This window comes from Grammomys surdaster, unplaced genomic scaffold (assembly GCF_004785775.1).
Source record: "Grammomys surdaster isolate TR1022 unplaced genomic scaffold, NIH_TR_1.0 185, whole genome shotgun sequence".
In the NCBI taxonomy this organism is placed as follows: domain Eukaryota; kingdom Metazoa; phylum Chordata; class Mammalia; order Rodentia; family Muridae; genus Grammomys; species Grammomys surdaster.
This window is the reverse complement of record NW_021604630.1, coordinates 805,439-825,153: the sequence shown is the minus strand read 5'-3', so window position 1 is coordinate 825,153 and position 19,715 is coordinate 805,439. Positions and strand designations below refer to the sequence as shown.

General features: G+C 41.5%; 1 protein-coding gene across 1 annotated transcript in view; it reads right to left on the bottom strand.

Annotated features, from left to right (window-relative positions):
* The window catches only part of Zmat4 (zinc finger matrin-type 4), a 248,820-nt gene that overhangs the window by 181,986 nt on the left and 47,119 nt on the right, over positions 1 to 19,715 (bottom strand). The window contains exon 2 of the mRNA XM_028768142.1: positions 18,887 to 18,976. Within this exon, the coding sequence (XP_028623975.1) occupies positions 18,887 to 18,976 (90 nt within the window). The remainder of the gene's footprint in view (positions 1 to 18,886; positions 18,977 to 19,715) is intronic.

Genomic DNA, 19,715 nt, shown 5'->3' with positions numbered 1-19,715 from the left:
CCGTCCCCTCCCCTCCCCTACCCACTGTGTTAGACGTATTCTCCAGTGTTTGCCAGGAGGAGTTCCCCATTGCCTCTGCATTCCTTATGCCAAATCCGTGTCACACAAGTTACAAATGTACCTTGTGCTCTAATGCCACAACCCTTGGGTGACTTTAACACAAAGGCTAAAGGTAAGGGGGTGTGCCTGTGTGTTTTTATGTGTGAGTGTGTGTGTATACACATACCTGTGTGTTTCAGTATGTGTGTGCATTTGTGTGTGCATGCATGTTTTTCTGTGTGTATGCATGTATAATTATGTGCATGTGTACATAAGCATGTGTATATGTGTATATATTGTGTTTTTCTGTGTTTATGTATGTATACACACATACACATGTGTATGTGCATGGGTATCCCTCTCTCTCTCTTTATCTGTGTGTGTGTGTGTGTGTGTGGTGTATTGTCAACTTAAACCAAGCCAAACAGCCACAAGCCAAAATATAGTAAAAATGTCTCGCTTCTCTAAGAATAACAATTCTGAACACAAGGACTGCCCAGGGGTTACTAAAGACAGTGGAATGGTCACATGGGGTCACCTAATGGGAAGACAGTAAGCATGATTAATGGCATGCTTTCATGGGGGCAAAGACTCCTGTGCAATATAGGACAAAAAGAGAGACGCTAATGGCATCCTCTCCGACCCTCCCCAGTACCTTAACAAGAGACAGACAGACCCAGACACGCAGGGAACGATCACAACAGAAGTCAGTGTAGAATAGAATGCTACTGAAAAGAAAATAACTTGCTATTTATTTTAGAATTATAGACTTACTGACGATTAACCCAAGAAATCTCTCAGGGAACAATTCAGATGCTGAAGAAAGCAGGCACATGTGCGGAAACTCATCCAGTCGTATCTAGGGATCCAAAATCCCACATATGACAGCCATGCCGCGCCTCCACGAAAAGCCAACAAACAAAACTCGAGTTTCAGAAAAGAACTGAGAGAATAATTACCACATAACAAAAGCAATTTTTCAGTTTGTTGTCACCAGAATTCTTTTATTCAAAAAGCGCCAAACAAAAATACACTTTGATTCATTTTCAAGGGTACATTCACACACAAAGGCAGACACATGGTAGGGGCTGTGACCTGCATGACTTAAAACCATCAAGCATGGAAATCTACCCACCCTTCCTCACTGTGCAGGAGTATACATTTCTGGAGAACACTACAAGAATTTCATGGAGTGGTCTAGAAAGACAGCTCTCTGACTGCAATTGCACTTCCTGTGAAGAGCCCTGATTTGCAGAAGAAAACAGTTCTGACTTCTAGAGACAGCTAGCAAAAGCACAAGGGGACGATGAGGAAGGACATGGATTCCCAGATCCCAAGAAACTATTCAAGAGACATCTGTGAGGCCAAAGTGCATTTTTTGAGTCCAGTTATTAAAGGAACCATGTTCTAGTTTTATGTCAATTTGACACATTAGAGTCAGGAAAAGAGAACCTCAGCTGAGACCATACCTCAGGAAGATCAGGCTGTAGGCAAGTCTGTAGGGCATTTTCTTAATCAGTGATTGATGTGGGAGGATCCACCCCATTGTGAGTGATGGACTCCTGGGTTGGTAGACCTGGTTTCTCTAAGAAAGCAGGCTGAACAAGCTGATAGGACCAGCCAGCAAGCAGCACCCCTCCATGGCCTCTGCATCAGCTTCTGCCTCCAGGTTCCTGCCCTACTTGAGTTCTTGCCCTCACTGATTTTGACAATGAACTGTTTCATGGAGCTGTGAGTGAAAGAAATATTTTCTTCCTCTAGTTCTTTTTGGTCATAGTGTTTTATCGCACCAATAGTAACCCTAAGTAAAACAGATTAATTCTTGTATAAGCAGTGTCCACAACACACAGGCTCTCTCAAACAAATCCAATTTCACAAAATATTCTTTTTAACAAAGGTAATTCGATGGTTTATAGTTCCAATCGGAATCCAACGATAGGTCATTGTTAAGACTCTCTCTACAAATGACAAATTTTCAGTTGAAATTATTGTTTTAAATTGTAATTATTTTCAAGAAAGAGCAATAGGGTGCTATCCTATAGCAATATGGCCAATCATGCAAGGAAGCCCTCTATGGGAAAGAATCAGATCCAAAGATGAATAAGGCTAGTCCCGGCTTCTCAGGGTCTAACACTGAGCATGCTAGTTCCCATCATTGCTGAGTTCCCAAGGCCACATCTGAGCTGGGCCTTTAAATATCCCTAGTCCTTCTGGAGACACGTGCTAAAATTCTGTCAGCATCTGTATTCTTCTCAGGGAACCTCCGGACCATTTTCTAATGGCCTAATGTGGGCCAACAGAGTCTAACATTGTGAGGTTGGGTTTTGTCAACATGACACAACCTGAAATCACCTGGGAAGAGCATAAATAAGGGATTGCCTACATCAGGTTGGTCGGTGAGCATGTCTGTAAGGTATTATCTTGATTGCCTTCATTGATGTGGGGAGACCTAGTCCACCACGGGAGGCACCATTCCCTCAAAAGAGGATATGGCATTGCATGCGTGTGAAGAAACTGAGCTCAGCAGCAAGTGAGCATTCCTGCATTCTCTCTGCTCTTGATAAGATGTAGAATTGACAAGTTACTTCAAGCTCCTGCCTCTGTGCCTTACCCACAATGATAATGTTATAACCAGGGACTGTGAGTGAAAATAAACCCTTTCGCCACTTAGTTGCTTTGTGTCGGGATGTTCTAACACAGCAATGCCAATGAAACTAAGACAAAGTATTACGTTCTCACTACATCTACACCTGCCTTTGGCCAGTGCTTCCATGTGACTGGCCTTCCCCTGAAGGTTCCTCCATGTGAGACATTGTAAAGACACTCCTCCAAGGACAAAATTTTATTAGCATTCGCTTGGCCAGAAGCAAACTGACACAAGTTTATCCTGCTCAGTCTGTTTTGACCTGGAACAGCTTGGAGAAAGGTGTCTGTACAATCTGCCAAGCTCCTTGGGTCTTTCTGCCTTCTGTGGCTACAACCTTGAAAATCAAAACGGATGTGCTGCAGGACATCAGACTATCCTCTTTGTGGTTCAACTTCTAAACCTAGAGACATTTCAGAAACCTCCTCCTTCTTCATAGGCACCCAAATGATCAATCTCTACTTACTTAATTATCACTGCAGCCACCAGCCATCCCTCTCATCCAAGGGCGCGCTGTCACGTGACCCTCCTCCACTCCTCACTTATTTACTAGTTATCTTCTAAACCCAGATCAAGTGTCATCTGCTGATAAAAGCCTCCCCTGGTCCAAAAGATCTCATGGATTTTCCCACATTTATACAATTACAAGAATCCTTAATGACAACTTCTGCACTATCCCAGTAAATTCTATAAAGAGAAACTGTTTATATATCATTCGATCTCAGCAATCAGCAAGGTATCTGACTTGCTTTAAATTCAACTGATACTTCCTAAATGAAAGGACAACTGTGTAAATAATTCATAACTTTGTAGGCCTTAGGATCTAAAGTCAAGGTTTATTAATTTTGACTGTTAGCTGTACTGTTTACAAGGCAGTGACTTCATTTTGCAAAGGAAAGCAATCTTGTTTATCCTCTCATAGAACCTGTTCTTGGATTCCTCCATTCTTCCTATTGGTTCTGGGTTTCTATGTCATTAATCTCTGCTCCAATTATTTTTTCTGTCATCTACGAGGCTTTCCATTTGTTTGGTTCTTGCTTTTCCAAATTTTTTAACTACATCTTTGAGCCATTTAGTTTTGTGCTCATTCTGAGTTTTTAAGGTAGGCACTTAGAGCTATAATTTTCCTTGTAGGAGCCACTCTGTGTGCCAGAGGTTCTGTTGTCTTTAGTTGATATTTTCATTTAGTTCCAGGAATTGTTTTTATTTCTTTTTTGATTCCTTCTCTGTGCCATTCATAACTCAGTAGTGAGTTGTTTAATCTCAATAACTTTGTGTATATTTACCAGGGATTTGTTTGCTGTTAATTATAAGTTTTACTGCATTTGGGACAGATGGGAAACATGGAGCTGTTTCAATCTTTCTGAATTTTTAGAGATTTGTTTTGTGTCCCAGGATGTAGTCTTTTTTTAGAGGAGTTTCCATGGTCTGTTGAGTAGAATGTTTCCTCTTTGGAGGTTGAGTGGAATATTCTGCAGAAAACTTTTAAGTCCATATGATGTGTGATGTCATTTTATTTGGATGGTTTTGTTTGTTTTTATCTAGATGACCTCTCTATTGAAGAAAGTGAGGTATTGAAGTCACTTATCATTAATAAGTTGATGTTAATCTGAGTCTTTAAATCCAATAGGAGATATTTCGATGAGGCTACATGTACCAGAGTTTGGTGCATACATATTTAGTATAATAATATCTGCTCAAGGAACTGTTCCTTTTAACAGAATTAAGTATAATTGTCTCCTCAGTTAGCTTTAATATGAAGTCTGTTTCATCAAATATTAGGATAGCAATGCCTGCTTTCTGGTCCTGTTTGATTGAAGCCCATTGTTTCACCAGAAGACACTGCCCATCTTTAAAGCTAGGAAGTGTTTTGGAGAAAATAGATGAATTCTCTCACTTTATACATATGCCTAGCCTGTGTCTTACGATTTGGAGACCTGAGGCTACTCATGTCTAAGGTTATTATTTAAATGTGTGTACTAGTTGTGGTCATTGTGTTGTAGCTTTGTGTATGTATACACATGTGTGCATATGTGTGCATGTGTGTGTGCACACATGTGCACATTTTTATGTTCTCAGTGGTGCTTTGTGTTTTAGCAATTATGGCTTGAGATTTTTTTATATATTCTCCTGGTTAATTTCATGTCTCACACAAAATATTGTCTCCTGTATTTTCTTTAATCTTTGGTTTGTTGGATATAATTTTTAGGCTGTTCACATGTCATGGAAAAATACTCTTTTTCCCTCAACTATGGTAGATAGTTTTGCTGCATATCTGAGTCTAGGTTGCCCTGCATGGGGTATTAATACTTGGAATTACAGTGTTAACAATTTCCTTGCTTTCAGTGAGAAATCAGCTGTTATTCTGATGGATTTTCCCGATTCTCCCTTATGTGAGACATATATTTTGTTTTGTTTTTTTGCTTACCACTTTTAATATAATTTCTTTCTTCTGTATACTTAGTGTTTTATCTACAGTGAAAACTTTAAACCTCTGAAGAAAGAGATAGAGAAAGACACTGGAAAATGGAGACATGGTCTGTACTAGGAGTTGGTAGAATTTATGCTGTGGAAATGACCAAAAGCTATTTAAAAATTCAATGAGATATGAATCAAAATTCTCGTTGGGTTCTTTACAGAAATAGAAAGAACTATTCTAAAGTTCACACGGAAACAGAAAATACCTAAGATAATGAGGGAAAAAAAAAGTTTTGAACAAAAAAACACTGCTGACGAACTACCATTTCAGGTCTTAAGATATATTACAGAACCATAGTAATCAAAACAGTGTGGTACTGGTATAAAAACAAACATGTAGACCAGTGAAACAAAACTGAAGACTCAAACATAAGTAAATGTAATTTCAGCCATTTGATATTTGACAAATGTGACAAAAAAATATACTGAAGACAAAGAAAGTATCTTGAAAGAAATATTTCTAAGAAAGCTGGATGTTCATGTCCCCATGCAGAAGAATGAAGTTAAGCCTGTGTCTGTCACTGTGCACTAAAATGAAGTCAAAATCAACCAAAGATCTAAATGTGAAACCTGAAACTGCTAACACACAGGCAGCCTACATGATAAAGGTGTAAGAAAGGACTTTCTGAATAGACTCAGTTTACCCAACAATTCAGTCCAACAATTGACGAATGGGACTTAATAAAACTACAGTAATACTTCTGTACATCTAAAGACACCATCAATCAAGTGAAGGGGCAGCCTGTAAGATATGAATCTTTTGCCAACTACACATCTGACAAGGATGATTAATATCCAGAATCAGTAAAGAACTCAGAAGAAAAGAAAAGCAAAAACAAAAAAGAAAATGAAGCATTAAGTATCCCATTCAATAACTGTACCTGGGATCTAAACAGAGAGTTCTTGAATAAAGGGGGGAAAGGACAACAAATATCTCAAAAATGTCCACTGTCCCTAGCAATGAGGAAAACTAAAAATAACTTGTGGATTCCACTTAGCCTAGTCAGAATGGCAAAGATAATCAAAAGAATCAACAACAAATGCTGTACAGGGTGTTGGGGATGGAGAACCCTCATTCACCATTGGTGGGATTACAAACTTAAGCAGCCACTATGGAAGTCAGCGTAGAGAATTCTCAAAACCTTAAAGAAAGAAATCTACCGTATGACCCAGCCATACCCCTGCTTGTCACATGCCCAAAGGATTTGACATTCTATTCTACAGGTTCTTGCTCAGTCATGTTCTTAGTCTTATTCACAATAACTAGGAAATAGAAACAAACTAAACGTTCTTCAGTTGATGAGCAGATAATGAAAATACACACACACACACACACAAACACACACACACACACACACACACACTTTGGAATACTTTTTAGCTGTTAAAAAATAAAATAATGAGACTTTCAGGTAAGTGGATGGAACTAGAAAATATCACCTTGAGTGAGCTAGCCTGGATCCAGATAGGCAAAGGTCACATGATCTCTCTCATCTGAGGCTGCCTAGCTCCAAATCTTCAGGTGATATTCCAGAGGGATTGCATAAAACAAGAAAGTGAACTGGGACCATTGCAGGGTTGTGCCAGTGCAGTAGATAGGAGAATAAATGATCTGAAGGGGGGGATAGGTATTTGGTTACATCATGGAGGGAACAGTGGAGATTCCTTTCAGATACACCCACACCCACTCCACAGTGATAGATTTCCTCTAGGCAGCCCCTAATTCCTAATGACTCATTCAATTACAAATTCAGTGATGGGTTATTTCCTTGGAGAGATCAGGTCCTTCATGATCCAATCATCTCTGAAGACCCCCCCCCCCGCCCATCTTTAAAGACAGCTACTTTGACAGACAAGCTCTCAAACACAGGAACCTTTGAAAAGCAGTTCAGACCCAAACATAGACATAAGGTTACAAGGCCTTTCCAAAAGATAAGCCTTCAAACTTCTGGCCAATAGACCTAAAACTCTGCAAATGGAAAACAGACTGGCTCTGTCACCTGCATCTCCTGCAGAAAATATTGCTTCAAGAACAGACACTCAAGCCTGCAGGAATGTCAACCACCCATCATCCAACCCTAAAATCATCCACTTCACAAGAGAACGGGCAAGCATGTTCTGTGAGGGAACAGAGAGCATATATTTTAGGTTTTCTGGGACATTTGTTCCCTGTGCCAGCTTGAAGATTTAGTGTCTGTGGCATGTAAACAGTCGTACACATAACCTAGAAGAGTAATTGTGGCTATGTTCCTTAACACTTTATTTGTGGACATCAAAATTTGAACTTCATCTAATTTTATACAACACCATTGTTATCCCTTCTTTAGCTTTTTCCAACACTTAAAAGTGTAAACCCCATTCTTAGCTTGCAGACTTTGCATGCAGAAGAAATGTCTGAATTTGGCCAGCAGTTAATTCTTGACTCCTAATTTAATATGATATGGAAGTAGCTGCTCTTCCATGCCTATTGGTTTCCAATTTGCTCTTCAGATCTTCCAGAGAAGAGCAGCAGGCCCATCCCTAATAGAACTATAGACGTTGCAAATAACACTGAAAAGACCTGGGAAATAGTGTCATCCATCATATGTCACAGCTTCTCATGGGACCTCTGCACACTACCCATTCACTCCTCTGTAGAGGGAAAATCAGGAGAAAAACACACCTGCACGATTAGTGTCACTGCAAAGTCCCCAGTATGAGAGCACCTCTTCAAAATCAAAGTTCGTGTTTTTTTTTCTTAGAATATGCATAGAAATTCCAGAGAAGCCCAAGTACCATTCTGTAGCTAGGTAGTAATGGGTGCTGGCAGTATGACTGATGAGTAGTGTCTATAAAGACATTAGAAATTCAGCAATGCTTTTCAAAATTACAAACACATGTTTTGATTGAGTGAACCCACTTATAGCAAATTCTCTCTTCTCTCTCTGTCTGTCTGTGGGACTGTATAAGGGTATCCTGGGTCATGGTTGAGCAGATACTTAGAACCCCGAGATTCTCCGTGGAATTCTGCGTGAGAACCGGCAGGAGTTCGGTACCTCCCATCATCTAGGATCCTGAAAACAGCCACATTTCCATAGAGTCACATAGGCCAGGCTTTAAGCCTCAAGCCCTAGAGATTTACATACTAATGAAGGCCAGAGGGCAGAGCAAATTAAACATTCCTCCCCCAGATCCTCCCCTAATCCTCCTCCTTTCTCCCTCCCTATATAACTCGGGACGGCCCTGAGTTTTTGGGGGTATGCCTAGATCCATCTATTATTCGTCATGTCAATAAACCTTTTTGAAACCAAGGACTTCTTCGTGTTACTGGGGCCTGCCGCCGCCAAGGCTCTCAGGCCGCTGGAACCGTAGGATCTTCTTCCCTGATGTGGGACCCGCCAGGGCGGCGCAAGCTTGCGCCGCTGTGGCGGCCTTTTTAAAATTTTCCCCACATCTGTCTCTGTCCATCTGTGCCTGTCTGTCTCTGTCCATCATCTCTTTCTCTGTCTCTATGTGTCTGTCTGCCTCTTAGACTGTCTCTCGGTCTATCTCTTGGTCCATCTGTCTCTTGGTCCACCTGTCTCTGCCTGTCTCTCTGTCTGTCTCTCCATCTGTCTGTCTCTGTTTGGGGTGTGTGTGTGTGTGTGTGTGTGTGTGTGTGTTTTATATGAAAGAAGGGCATATACATCTATCAACATGGCATGGACATTCTGTGATAATATGTAAAATGAAAACCCTAAATAGCAATGGGTAACCACATACATTCTGGGGCATTCACAATGTGGATGCTACACAACTATACATGTGTGGACACATATATGAACAAACACAGCTGGTTCTCATGGTTTGTAGTGTTACCATCCAGAGAGTCATTGCAGACACTGAAGGAGCAAACACTGAATCATCACTCCCCTAGGGATATTCATTCCTCACAAGCTCTGCTTACGTTCTTATGCACTGATCAATATGTAATTTGTTTTATACATGTTTCCGTTTAAAGACACGTTATTTAGTATACATTATGAGCTGACACAAGACATGTGTTTTCTCCCTAAGGCATAACTTATCAGACAGTATTTCAAGTCTGTGCTTGGAGGCCATTTAAACAGCAAAAAAATGCAACCCCAAGTGCACAAAAACGAGAAAGACAGCACTGCATTGACTTTGAAAAGGATCCTTATTTATGGTACAGGTTCATATTAAGAGGACATCACTTTATTTGATCCTTCTTGGAAACACAAGCAGCAGATGATTCAAAGGGTTCTCAAGGTTCTAGGATAAGGCCAAGGTTAGCAGGCATTGCTTTGGATCAAACTTCGGTAAAACCTTCTGACGATGGAAACGACTATAGGAGAGGCAGCTGCTCACCTCAGTGACCAAGAAGCAAAGGCAAGTGAGAGAAGGGGGAATATCCATCATGATATGACCAACTTCTTCAGGGGTGCCATGCCTCCTGAAGTCTTATACCATCTCCCAATCACATTTTGACCTCATTAATGGCATACTCCACTGACGGAGCTAGAACCCAGCATCAAATCAATTTAAAATTTTGACCTGGCAATCAAGCCTTTAGAACAAAACCTCTGGGGATCATTTTAGAACTACACCATAACAGTAGGCAAACCTGCAAGAGAGAAACCTATAAATAACTATCTACAGCACTTGTGTGGACACACACATACACACCCCTTCACTCCGTATGGAATCACTGTTATAAGATACAACATCAGATCGTAACTTCAAAAGCAGTACAGCCCACATGGTGTGAAGCACATGAGACAAAAGGAAGACCTTTGGGAAGCATTACGGAACAGAGGCACGATCTCTGTGATAGACTCCCAGCAATCCTTTCTATGAATGTATGTTTTCAGTGAACTGACATTGGGTTTTTAAAATTCTCTGTGATGTCTTATTTTCAGTTTGGGTAAACAGTAAAAAATGTATGCTCCTTAAAATATGTATACTCGGCGAGAAGATAAAAGGTGGAACATGAAAACCTCTGAGGATGGGGTTGAAGAAAAACAGAGGTTGATAATAAACAGGATCTCTCTGCGTTTGAGAGTTGTATGATATGGGTATCCAAATAGGTCAGCCATTAAAACTACTTGTCTTAAAAACTTGTTGGCCAAATCTACATAAGGGTAGACAGAGAGAACTGACCCCAAAGAGTTATTCTCTGACCTCCACACACATGCAACATATGTACATGCCATGCACAGGCATCATGCTTATGCACGTAAGAACATACACACTAATAATGCATACACATATTTCTCAAAACAGAGTTGTATGGTGAGAATAGGTCCTAAGACAGGTTATAATAAGAGAGAGGGGCGTAGCAGAACTTGGTGGTATACCCCTATAAACCCAGCCTTTGGGAGGCTGAGACAGGAGGATCACAAGTTTGAAGCCAGCCTGAGATACACGGATGATGCATGCATGAGACCACATTAGAGGAGGGGCACATAGGCAGTCAATGCTACCGGCAGAATTGTTTATGTTGGTTAGCGAACACTAAAAAGAATTGGTGCTACCCACTCACAGGTCTAAGTCAGAGACTCATTAATGCTTTCTAAGAATCCTTTGGAGAATTTCAAAAGAAATATGAGAAACCCCCAATGAAATCACTGTAATTATATGGAATTAGAGTCTCATCTGATAAAATCTAGTCAACAGTCAAGGCTGTCGTCTACGGAATGTCTGTGTCCCTTCAGATTCCCTGTACTGAATCCATACTCGTGATTCCCCAATGTGATGATATTTGGCAAAGTAATTTGTGAAGTAATTAGGTCATAAGGGTGGATCCACATGAAAGAGATTACTGCCCTTATTAGAAGAAACACAAAGCTGTTTACTCTCTTCATCCTACCCTTTCCCCTCTGACCCCAGCCCTAATGAGGCTCTAGCCCTCGCTAGAAACTAAACTGACTATAAGAAATCAATTTCTTTTGCATAAGCCCTCAGGCTGTATGATTTTTCTCTATTGGTTGAAGCCAACTGAGGTAGGTCATCAGCTTTGGTCATGCTGTGCCATCTGAAAAGGTTGAACGATACCCGAGCCCTAGGTCCCCAGGAGACAATGAGTCAATCTCAGGTTGAGGCCAGACACAGACCTCCAAGCTCCCGTTCTCCATCTCATAAATAATTAGCAGAATTATTTGTACTCACAATAAAACTCTCAGGACAAAGTGCCCAATCATCTTCAGGTGATTACATTGTCAGTCTCTTCTCCTATACCCAGGTCCCTGAACTGTGTCCTACTCTGAAGCTAAACAAGCACTGAGACCTCACATGAGCAGGGGGATGCAGAACCCCTCATCCAATACCACTACCATTGAGCCCTGACTAGGAAAACGCATGATTCCCAGTCATTCCCCATCACAGCACCTACTGTCCACACACCCAGTACGTTCTAGCCTTGTGGTTCTTCAGCCTGCAAGAAGGAAAGCCCCTTCACTCTGAAGACTATACGACCAATCACAATAGACTATCATGTCAAATCTCCTTACTCATCTGTAATGGTTTGCACATGCTTTGCCCGCTCCTGAATACATGTCTCATCCTATTGACCCTCCTATTCTCCAACATCACCCAACAGTTCAGCCCAGCTCTCCCAGATCCTTATGAAAATCCGGTGGAGATGGAAGCATGCTGAAGTGTGGCTTAGGTCTCTTAGCTGGAAGGGAACAGAACCTGCACTGGAAGAAATCAGGCAAAATAAAACAAAAGTGTCTATCAAGCCAAACGTCCACTGATTAAATCTATGTGATTATGGCTTTGAGCAAAGCTAGCTTGATTTATAGTCACACATTCTCTACCAACAGAGATACCCACCCACACTTCATCTCCCTCACGTATTGAGCACACAAGCTGCACAGAATTCCTACAGAAGGTTTTCCCAGTGTTGGAACCGGCCAACCAGGAATGTGACTTTCTAACCAGCCAAAGGCATGAATAAAACAACGACTGTGGTTTCCTCAAGGTAGGGGACTTAGGAGCTGACAGTGTTGCTCAGTGTGAGAACATACGTTTGTTTAGGACTTGTAAGACTCTGGGAACGGTTTTCTTCACCATAAAGGACTGTAACAGTTTACCATCACCTGCATTATAAACCTTTCGCTCTGCTCCCAAAAAGTTATTTGTTCAGAAATTAATAGCAACAATAGGCTGAAGGAAGAGGAGGCAAAACAGGAGAGAGGAGTTGAAAAGGAAGGAGCTTCAGAAGCGGACGGGTACTTATCATTTTTATTTCATTGTAATAAAAATAAACAGAGACACTTCAGACATACTTCAATGTGTCATAAGTGTACTGAGGTAACTATACTGAAGAGAGCTAGTCTATCGTGACCAAAGGCAAGCAACATCAACTATTCATAAGGTAACCAATTTCAACCAAGTTTTAAAGTAATCCTTGCTATATAGATTTCATTCTTTGCTTTGAATATAAAATGAAATATCCAAGTAGTATATCTATTTACATATAAATGTGTTTTGGGATACCTTCACACATGTATGTGTATGATGTATGTATTATATATATTACATGTATGTAATGTATCTAGATCTTATCCACTGCCCCCTTATTCTCCACCTACCCATCCCTGATAATTCTCATCTTCTTCCCAACTACTCTGCCTTTCCCCTTCTTATCTTAAGGAAAAAAAATAACATTTTATTGGCAAGTTTTTGAAGAGTCTTTCTAAATAAATGTTGAATAAAAGTAAGTATGGGACTAGAGAGATGGCCTAACTGCTAGGACCACTGGCTGCTCTTTCAGAGGACTTGGGTTTGATTCCCAGCACCCACGTTGGTGGCTCACTACCACCTATCAGTCCAGGCCCAGATAATCCAATGCCCTTTTCTGGTCACTGTGGACAACAGACAAGCACATGATACATAGACATACATATTTAAAAATTACCATACATGTAAAATTAACCAATTGATAAGTGATCTTAGGTCAGTGGAAAGGGTCCTTGGAAGTCTTTGCCCCATTAGGCCCCTATAAGACCTCTCTTGCCTCTGAGGCTTTACACAAGGGCCTACCTTGAGCAAGCCCCATACTTGTACCAACCTTACCTAGTCTTCGAGGGAAGCAATAACTTCTCTGGTCACGTGCTTCATTAACATCAGGATGACACAAATGTACACTTATTTATTTCACTTCTTTATGCATTCCTTTTCTATCCAAGTATGCAACGAGCCCCCCATTTCCTTCTTTGTGTATCCTTTGCAACATCCCCTCTATGTGCACATAGCAGAAGCTCCGTGGAAATGGGCTGACTGATTATTGTGGGAGGCAGCAGAGATCAGGAAAGAATCCAGAAAAACAAAGATCAAAAGCCTCCTCCCTGCCATTAACACTTTGCATCCCTTTCATCGTTCATCATGTTAAAGGGGAGATTTTATCTGAGCCCTGTCACACTTCTGAACGATGGGCAAGGGCAGTAATTACAGCCCTGGTTATAATCATAGTGATTAGGGTTTAACAGTTCAAAACAATGTCATAAGACTAATACGTAGCAGAGTTGGGACAGAATTCCATCTTCTAGCTATGAAGTCTGGGAGTCCAAACACTCAGCGGGTGTGGAAACGCAACTGTCTGAAACTTTTACTATGAACCCAGGTCATACCACTTAGGAAAATAGATTGTAGGCACAGTGTGTGTCAGGGCTACAGGTGAAATGTTGATGTGTCTACTAGCTCAGACATTAGTATTCATTCTATCTATCTATCTATCTATCTATCTATCTATCTATCTATCTATCATATATATCTATATATTATCTATCTATATCTATTATATATATCTACCTATAATCTATATCTATCACCTATATCTATCTATCCATCCATCCATTCATCCATCTGCCTATCTCCCTCCAGTATCTCTAGCTCAAGCTATCTTCAAACTACCTATGTAACCAAGGATGAGCCTGATCCTCCTGCCTCCACCTCCTAAGTACTGTGATCGTAGGCACAAGTCATCACATTCAGTTTCTAACCCCGACTTTTGTTTCTGACACTGGATGTGCTGAGTAATCTCACCTCCATATTCATGATCTTTGAGACATGAGATCTTACTATATGGGGTCTATACAGAACAATTAGGTCCCACCTCCAAGATCCTTCTAAAAGATGAAAGTACAGAGAAACAACCAGGCTATGATCCAAGGATTGCAACAGCCCCCACAGATTGGAAAGAGGCAAAAAGCAGGCTTTCATCCAGTCTCTAGAGGGAGGACTCCTGAAACCCTGGTCTGAAACTGATACCTGTCCAGAGTGCTATACATGCTAGAAATGCCTTTGGCTTCTGTCCTATCTCTGTAAAGCTATGGCTCACAAGGACCCCACACTCATAGAAGCCCTTACTGTTTTTCCTCATTGGTTCACTGGTATAATCTTTCAAGAATCAGCAAGGTGCCATCCTGTTCAAAAAATCTGAAACTATCAGGAGCAACTAGGAACACTTCCCCATACCCAGGCATGTCTACAGAAGCAGAAACACACTGTCTGAAGCCACACAGATCACCAACAGAACTTTCTCCCTCTGTTTCGCTCTCCTGCATCTTGAGCCTTACAACACTTAGGGATTTGTGCAAGCTGCCTCACGGAGAAGCATGGGAGAGCTAAGGAACAGAATCTGGGAAAGGCACTTTCTTGGGTTTTGATTTCTGTTTTCCCAGACATGTCTCTGCCATGTACCACTGTGTGACATGTCAAGTCATTTAATTTCTTTGAGTAGAGAAAATGTCTCTCTCTGACTTACACAAAGCCTGAGGATAAACACTATGAACCAGTATCACTTACTTAGAACAAGTGTGGGGCAATGTGGAAAGTACCAGCTACTGTTACTATTGTACCTGTCCCATAGTAACAGTATTCTGGATCGGGACTTGGAATTAATGCCAAAGGTCAGAGGCAGCCTTGAGACATATTGGGGACAGGAGTGAAAAAAAATTAAAGTAGCAATGTCATGCCTGTCCAGTTGTGACATGTTGTGACATATATATTATGGCACACATATTTCTATCCTTATTTTCACCTCAGTAATGAGAAATGTCTACATGAGACTGACATGCTACCCTCAACCCCAACCTGGATTCCAAGCCATGCTGAACTTTTCATACCTCAAAGAAAGTGTATTCATGCATCTTTATCACACGGCAGCTTCACCAAATGCAAGCTTCACCTTTTCCAGGGAATTATATAACACACAAAACTGTGCTGTTTACTTACTAGTGATTGGCAGCTTTGATTGGCAGCTACTTATGCCTTTCAATAATCAAAGGCAACACAGTCTAAACCCCAATTTCCTTTAAAGTTCCATTTCCTTAGTAGATGCTTCCAAAGCATGTGACTCATGGGGAGAAGATAAAATGAGGAGGCCAGCAGTGCTAAGCACAGTCACTTTGGATTAGAACATCTCTTAAGCCAACTGGACTCTAGCATATAAGGAAATTACTGAAAATGTCTTTTAATACAATCGGCTATAAAAACTTATTTCTTTGTTGATGTTGTTCTAAAGTTTCAAAAGGAGGAGAAATAAAAGCTCCAATCGAAAAATCTTAATAATATGTATATGAAGGGGATGTTCGGAAGCCAGAAACACTAAAACAGGAGATGGAAGTGTATAGAGGGCTTTAAGACACAAGCTGTTTTCCTCCATCCTAATGTGGCTGTCACATGGCCTCTAGGGGCTGAGAGTAGGGCAGAAGAGCATGCACAAGGAGCCTGGGGAAATGGAGAAACAAGTTTCCTCTATTCTCAGAAGCCATCCCCTGTCCTAGCAATAAGGCAGATGTGGAGGTATGTCTCAGTCCAGGACTCTGGTTACCAATGTGCTCCAGAATCTGGAATTGGGGAGGGTGGAACAAACACGAGTGACATCTCACATGAAGCTGAGAGTTGACTACTGCTCTTCTCCTCATTTTGTAACCCTATGGACATGAGCAGAGGGCCTCTAGGTGCAAAATCTAGTTATATGAAGCTTGATATATCACAGAGCCAGCCACTATCACATGGGTTTAAGGATGACTCAAAGGCAAGAGGAGAAGGAAGCTTTCTCTTAGGAAAACATGGAAGCCTTCTGGCGTGTCCTGTTTGCAGGTTGCTGTGGGCAAAGCTGGAAGAAGGCCAATTAAAGGCAAAGTAGCCCACACTACTGATAAGGGTGCATGTCTGCTATGCTCTGCTTAGTCCTATACTGGTAGCAAAGGTAAAGATGAGGGATGCTGTTGCTGAGCAAAAATAGTCCACTTGGGTGCCTCTTCTTACGGAGTTAATGAGTGGTTTCTTGGACCATTTTCAGAATGAGCACACGCCACCCTCTAAGTATGATTTATAGAAGGTTGTTCTCCTTGGCTGGAAAAAATATAGATTGGGAGTCAGGCATCTCCTTTTATATATGGCTTGGTTGTTTATCATTGTATATTCATTCTCTTGGTTTGTTAGTGTGAGTCTGTCCAAGGCAAAGTTACTCCAGATGCTTACAGCAGAGCCCTGGATGTAAGTAGGCTGAGGCAGTTTCTGAATTACACTCAGCCTATCAGAACATCTAGTGGAAATGGTATATGTACCTAGAAGTCCATTACACATAGTATAATGAAATCACCTACTATCTCTGTTCCTCACGTGGGATTAGCTTGTTCCTTTTCTGTTCATGATTTACTTTCCTACAGTGATTAATAAATTATGAAAAATGATGGGATAAATAATAAGTCATTGGTAGATAAAACTCTCCAAAACCCAAGGTACATAAGAAAGAAGGTTTTCAAATGAGTATTAAAGAAGCCTTGAAAATGGTACTGGCTCTAAAAACCCAAATACCTCTCCTTAAATGAGCTGGGCCCAAAGTTATTTGTTGGCCAGAACAGAGACCAAGTCAGGTAAATTGTGGAACTGCTCGAAGAGGCAAAGGCTGTCTCCTCCAAGTCCACAAAGCCAGCTTGAGGCCCATTCCTGCTCATTGTCTACACCTTAGAGGCCAAAAAGCTCACATGTAAGTGCAACATCCGTGATTATATATAAGTAATAAATACACATATGTCCAAACATCTCTTTATCCAGTAGGCCTAAAGTTCAGCACCTCCTGACTTTTAGAATAAAGAACTAATAACTCTCAGGTAAGGACCCAGGCACTACGACTAGGTTATTTTCAAAACAGAAAAACAAAACCGAAACATAAAAACAAACAAACAAACAAAAAAAACAGTTCTAGCTTGCCTGCTCATCAGAAGGAGGCATGGGCAGGATTCAGAGGTCCTACAAAGGTTGAGTAAGGCTAACTCATCTATAGCGTAGCATAGGAGTTTGATAAGCACATAGCTAAGACATTGACCTCCCTCTTGCCCCCTCCTCCATCTGATAAACTCCACTCACATCCCAGGCCCCAGCAAACGCTGGCCCTTCCGCAACAGGCTCACCTGGCTGAGACCTTTTGGTGGGATTCCCTTACCTCTTGCCTCCAGGGTTCTTTATAAGCACTGTTAATAAATGCACTACGATCTAAGCTATCCCTTATACATCACTAACCCCCTCAGTGCCCTCCGACGTTCTTGCCAGCAAGCCTGCCTCACTTACTGGGTTCCTCCTTAGGCAACGCCACCAGTGAGCCTTGTGTCTACCATTTCATGAAACAGTCACAAATACCAGAGAAGAAAGCATAATTATTAATGTTCCACGGTGGCCGCCCGAGATCAATTACTTGTGCCAGATGCTGACAAGCTCACTGAGGCCCAGGCCTCCGCACTTTGCAAACTTTCCAGACCATTTGTTTTTCCCTCAAACCAGTTCAGGATGCTGTCTTGTCCCACCAGTGACAGAAACTCCAGTGTCCGGATCAGTCTACCTATAATCAGATCATGCTAAAATGCTAAGTGGTGTCTGTGACATTAGTGTGAAGGGACAATCCAAGAGCTCTCCACTTGAAGGCACACACAGTTTCTTGACCCCTTGTTTTTTTCCCAGAAAATCCAAGTCCATGTTCTTCAAATATGTCTGGAACAATCACTTATTTAACAAGAGGAGGGACATTTACAAACTGACGGCACACAGTACCAATACTATTAGTCTACGACCTCTCAGAACCCAAAGTTTAATGTGCTTACTGTTCAGTGCTAGCATGAGGGACCTCCGTAACTAGAGGGTGAGGATGTCCCTCACACAGCAGCCCCTGCCCAGAGAAAAGCCTGGCCGGAATGAACCCACTGCTCTGACATTTTACCTCGAAACAACTTCCCACCTGTCACGGTCTTCTCAAGTAAATACACCCTCAGGCAGAGGGGGGTCACTGATCAAACGGCCTGAGAGTGTTTCTTTGCAGAAGATATGTGTGGTCCTCATTATAAATTAACAAGCTGGCATTCCATTCTACACAGCAGAGAAATCAAATATGTAAAGAACAAAGCATTTGGTATTTCTGACAGTTTTGCCCTTTAGGTCTTGTCTTCCCATGCTTTGTCTTTGGTGGCCCTTGTCTCCTGTCACCCACACTGACTCTGTCCCTTTATTTCTCTGAAGAGCTCCAGCAAAACATCACCAGAAACCCGAGATATTAGCAGATTCCGGTAGAAAAGAAAAGGCCAGCCAACAAACAGGACCCTCCCCGTCAGGATCATGACCTTGGACAAGGAGCATTGTCTCTACTCTCTGAGCTTAGTTACTCATCCAGATACAACTTCAACTCATACACATGCCAAATTCATAGCAAATCACCCATGCCACTGGATGGTACCAAATACTCACATTTTCCGCTCGGAGCCTCTTGGCAGGACACCCACCATCCCTGGGGTGAAGCATGTAGTATAGTCGGACTTTGCTGGCATGTTTTCGACTCTGGGGAGGCAAAACACAAGGAGATACTATAAAAGAATAGCCACTTATGAGGAGTATTCGGAAATGCAGACAATGACCACAAATGCAAGTTGTTTTCAGTAGAAAATACTTTCTTGGGCTCCTGCAAATTCCATGGGAGTCAGCTTCAGGTAGATTAATTATGGTAAGTTGCAAGTACCATTTCAGGATAAATAAAAGCAATAACCAAGAGTTATGAATCAGCTCCTTTTCCACCATTATTTAGCTGTCCTCAAAAGTAAGACATATGTGCAAATGAAATTATGTAAGGGTCAACTGTAATGAAAAAAAGTACTAAGATCTTCTCTCTTATTTCTCCCCTGAACTCAGATTTGGGGCATGAAGAACCCAGGGGTTTCTGGCCCTTACGATCCTAGAAACTAGTCGAAACTCAAGTGTCCTACAATACAAGCAAACAGCCTCAGGTGGCTAGGAAAGGTCTGTGAGACCTTGAGAGGTTCAAGGCCTGCAAGGAGAAATGCATTGTACCTTAGCTCTCTTTCTCCTAGTCCTGTGATCATATGACCCACTGGGCTGACCTCTACCACTTGAAAGAATATTGGAATTCTAATTTTTATGTTCTCCCTAAAGCAGGATAAAAGAACATACAGTTAGCGAGCGCTCCTGAAGTTGAGAGTAAGCTCTGGTTCTACCACCCGTCTGCTTGCGTGATACTGGGTTAGTCATCAACTGGAGTATACTCTTGGTCTAAGTGAGTTGG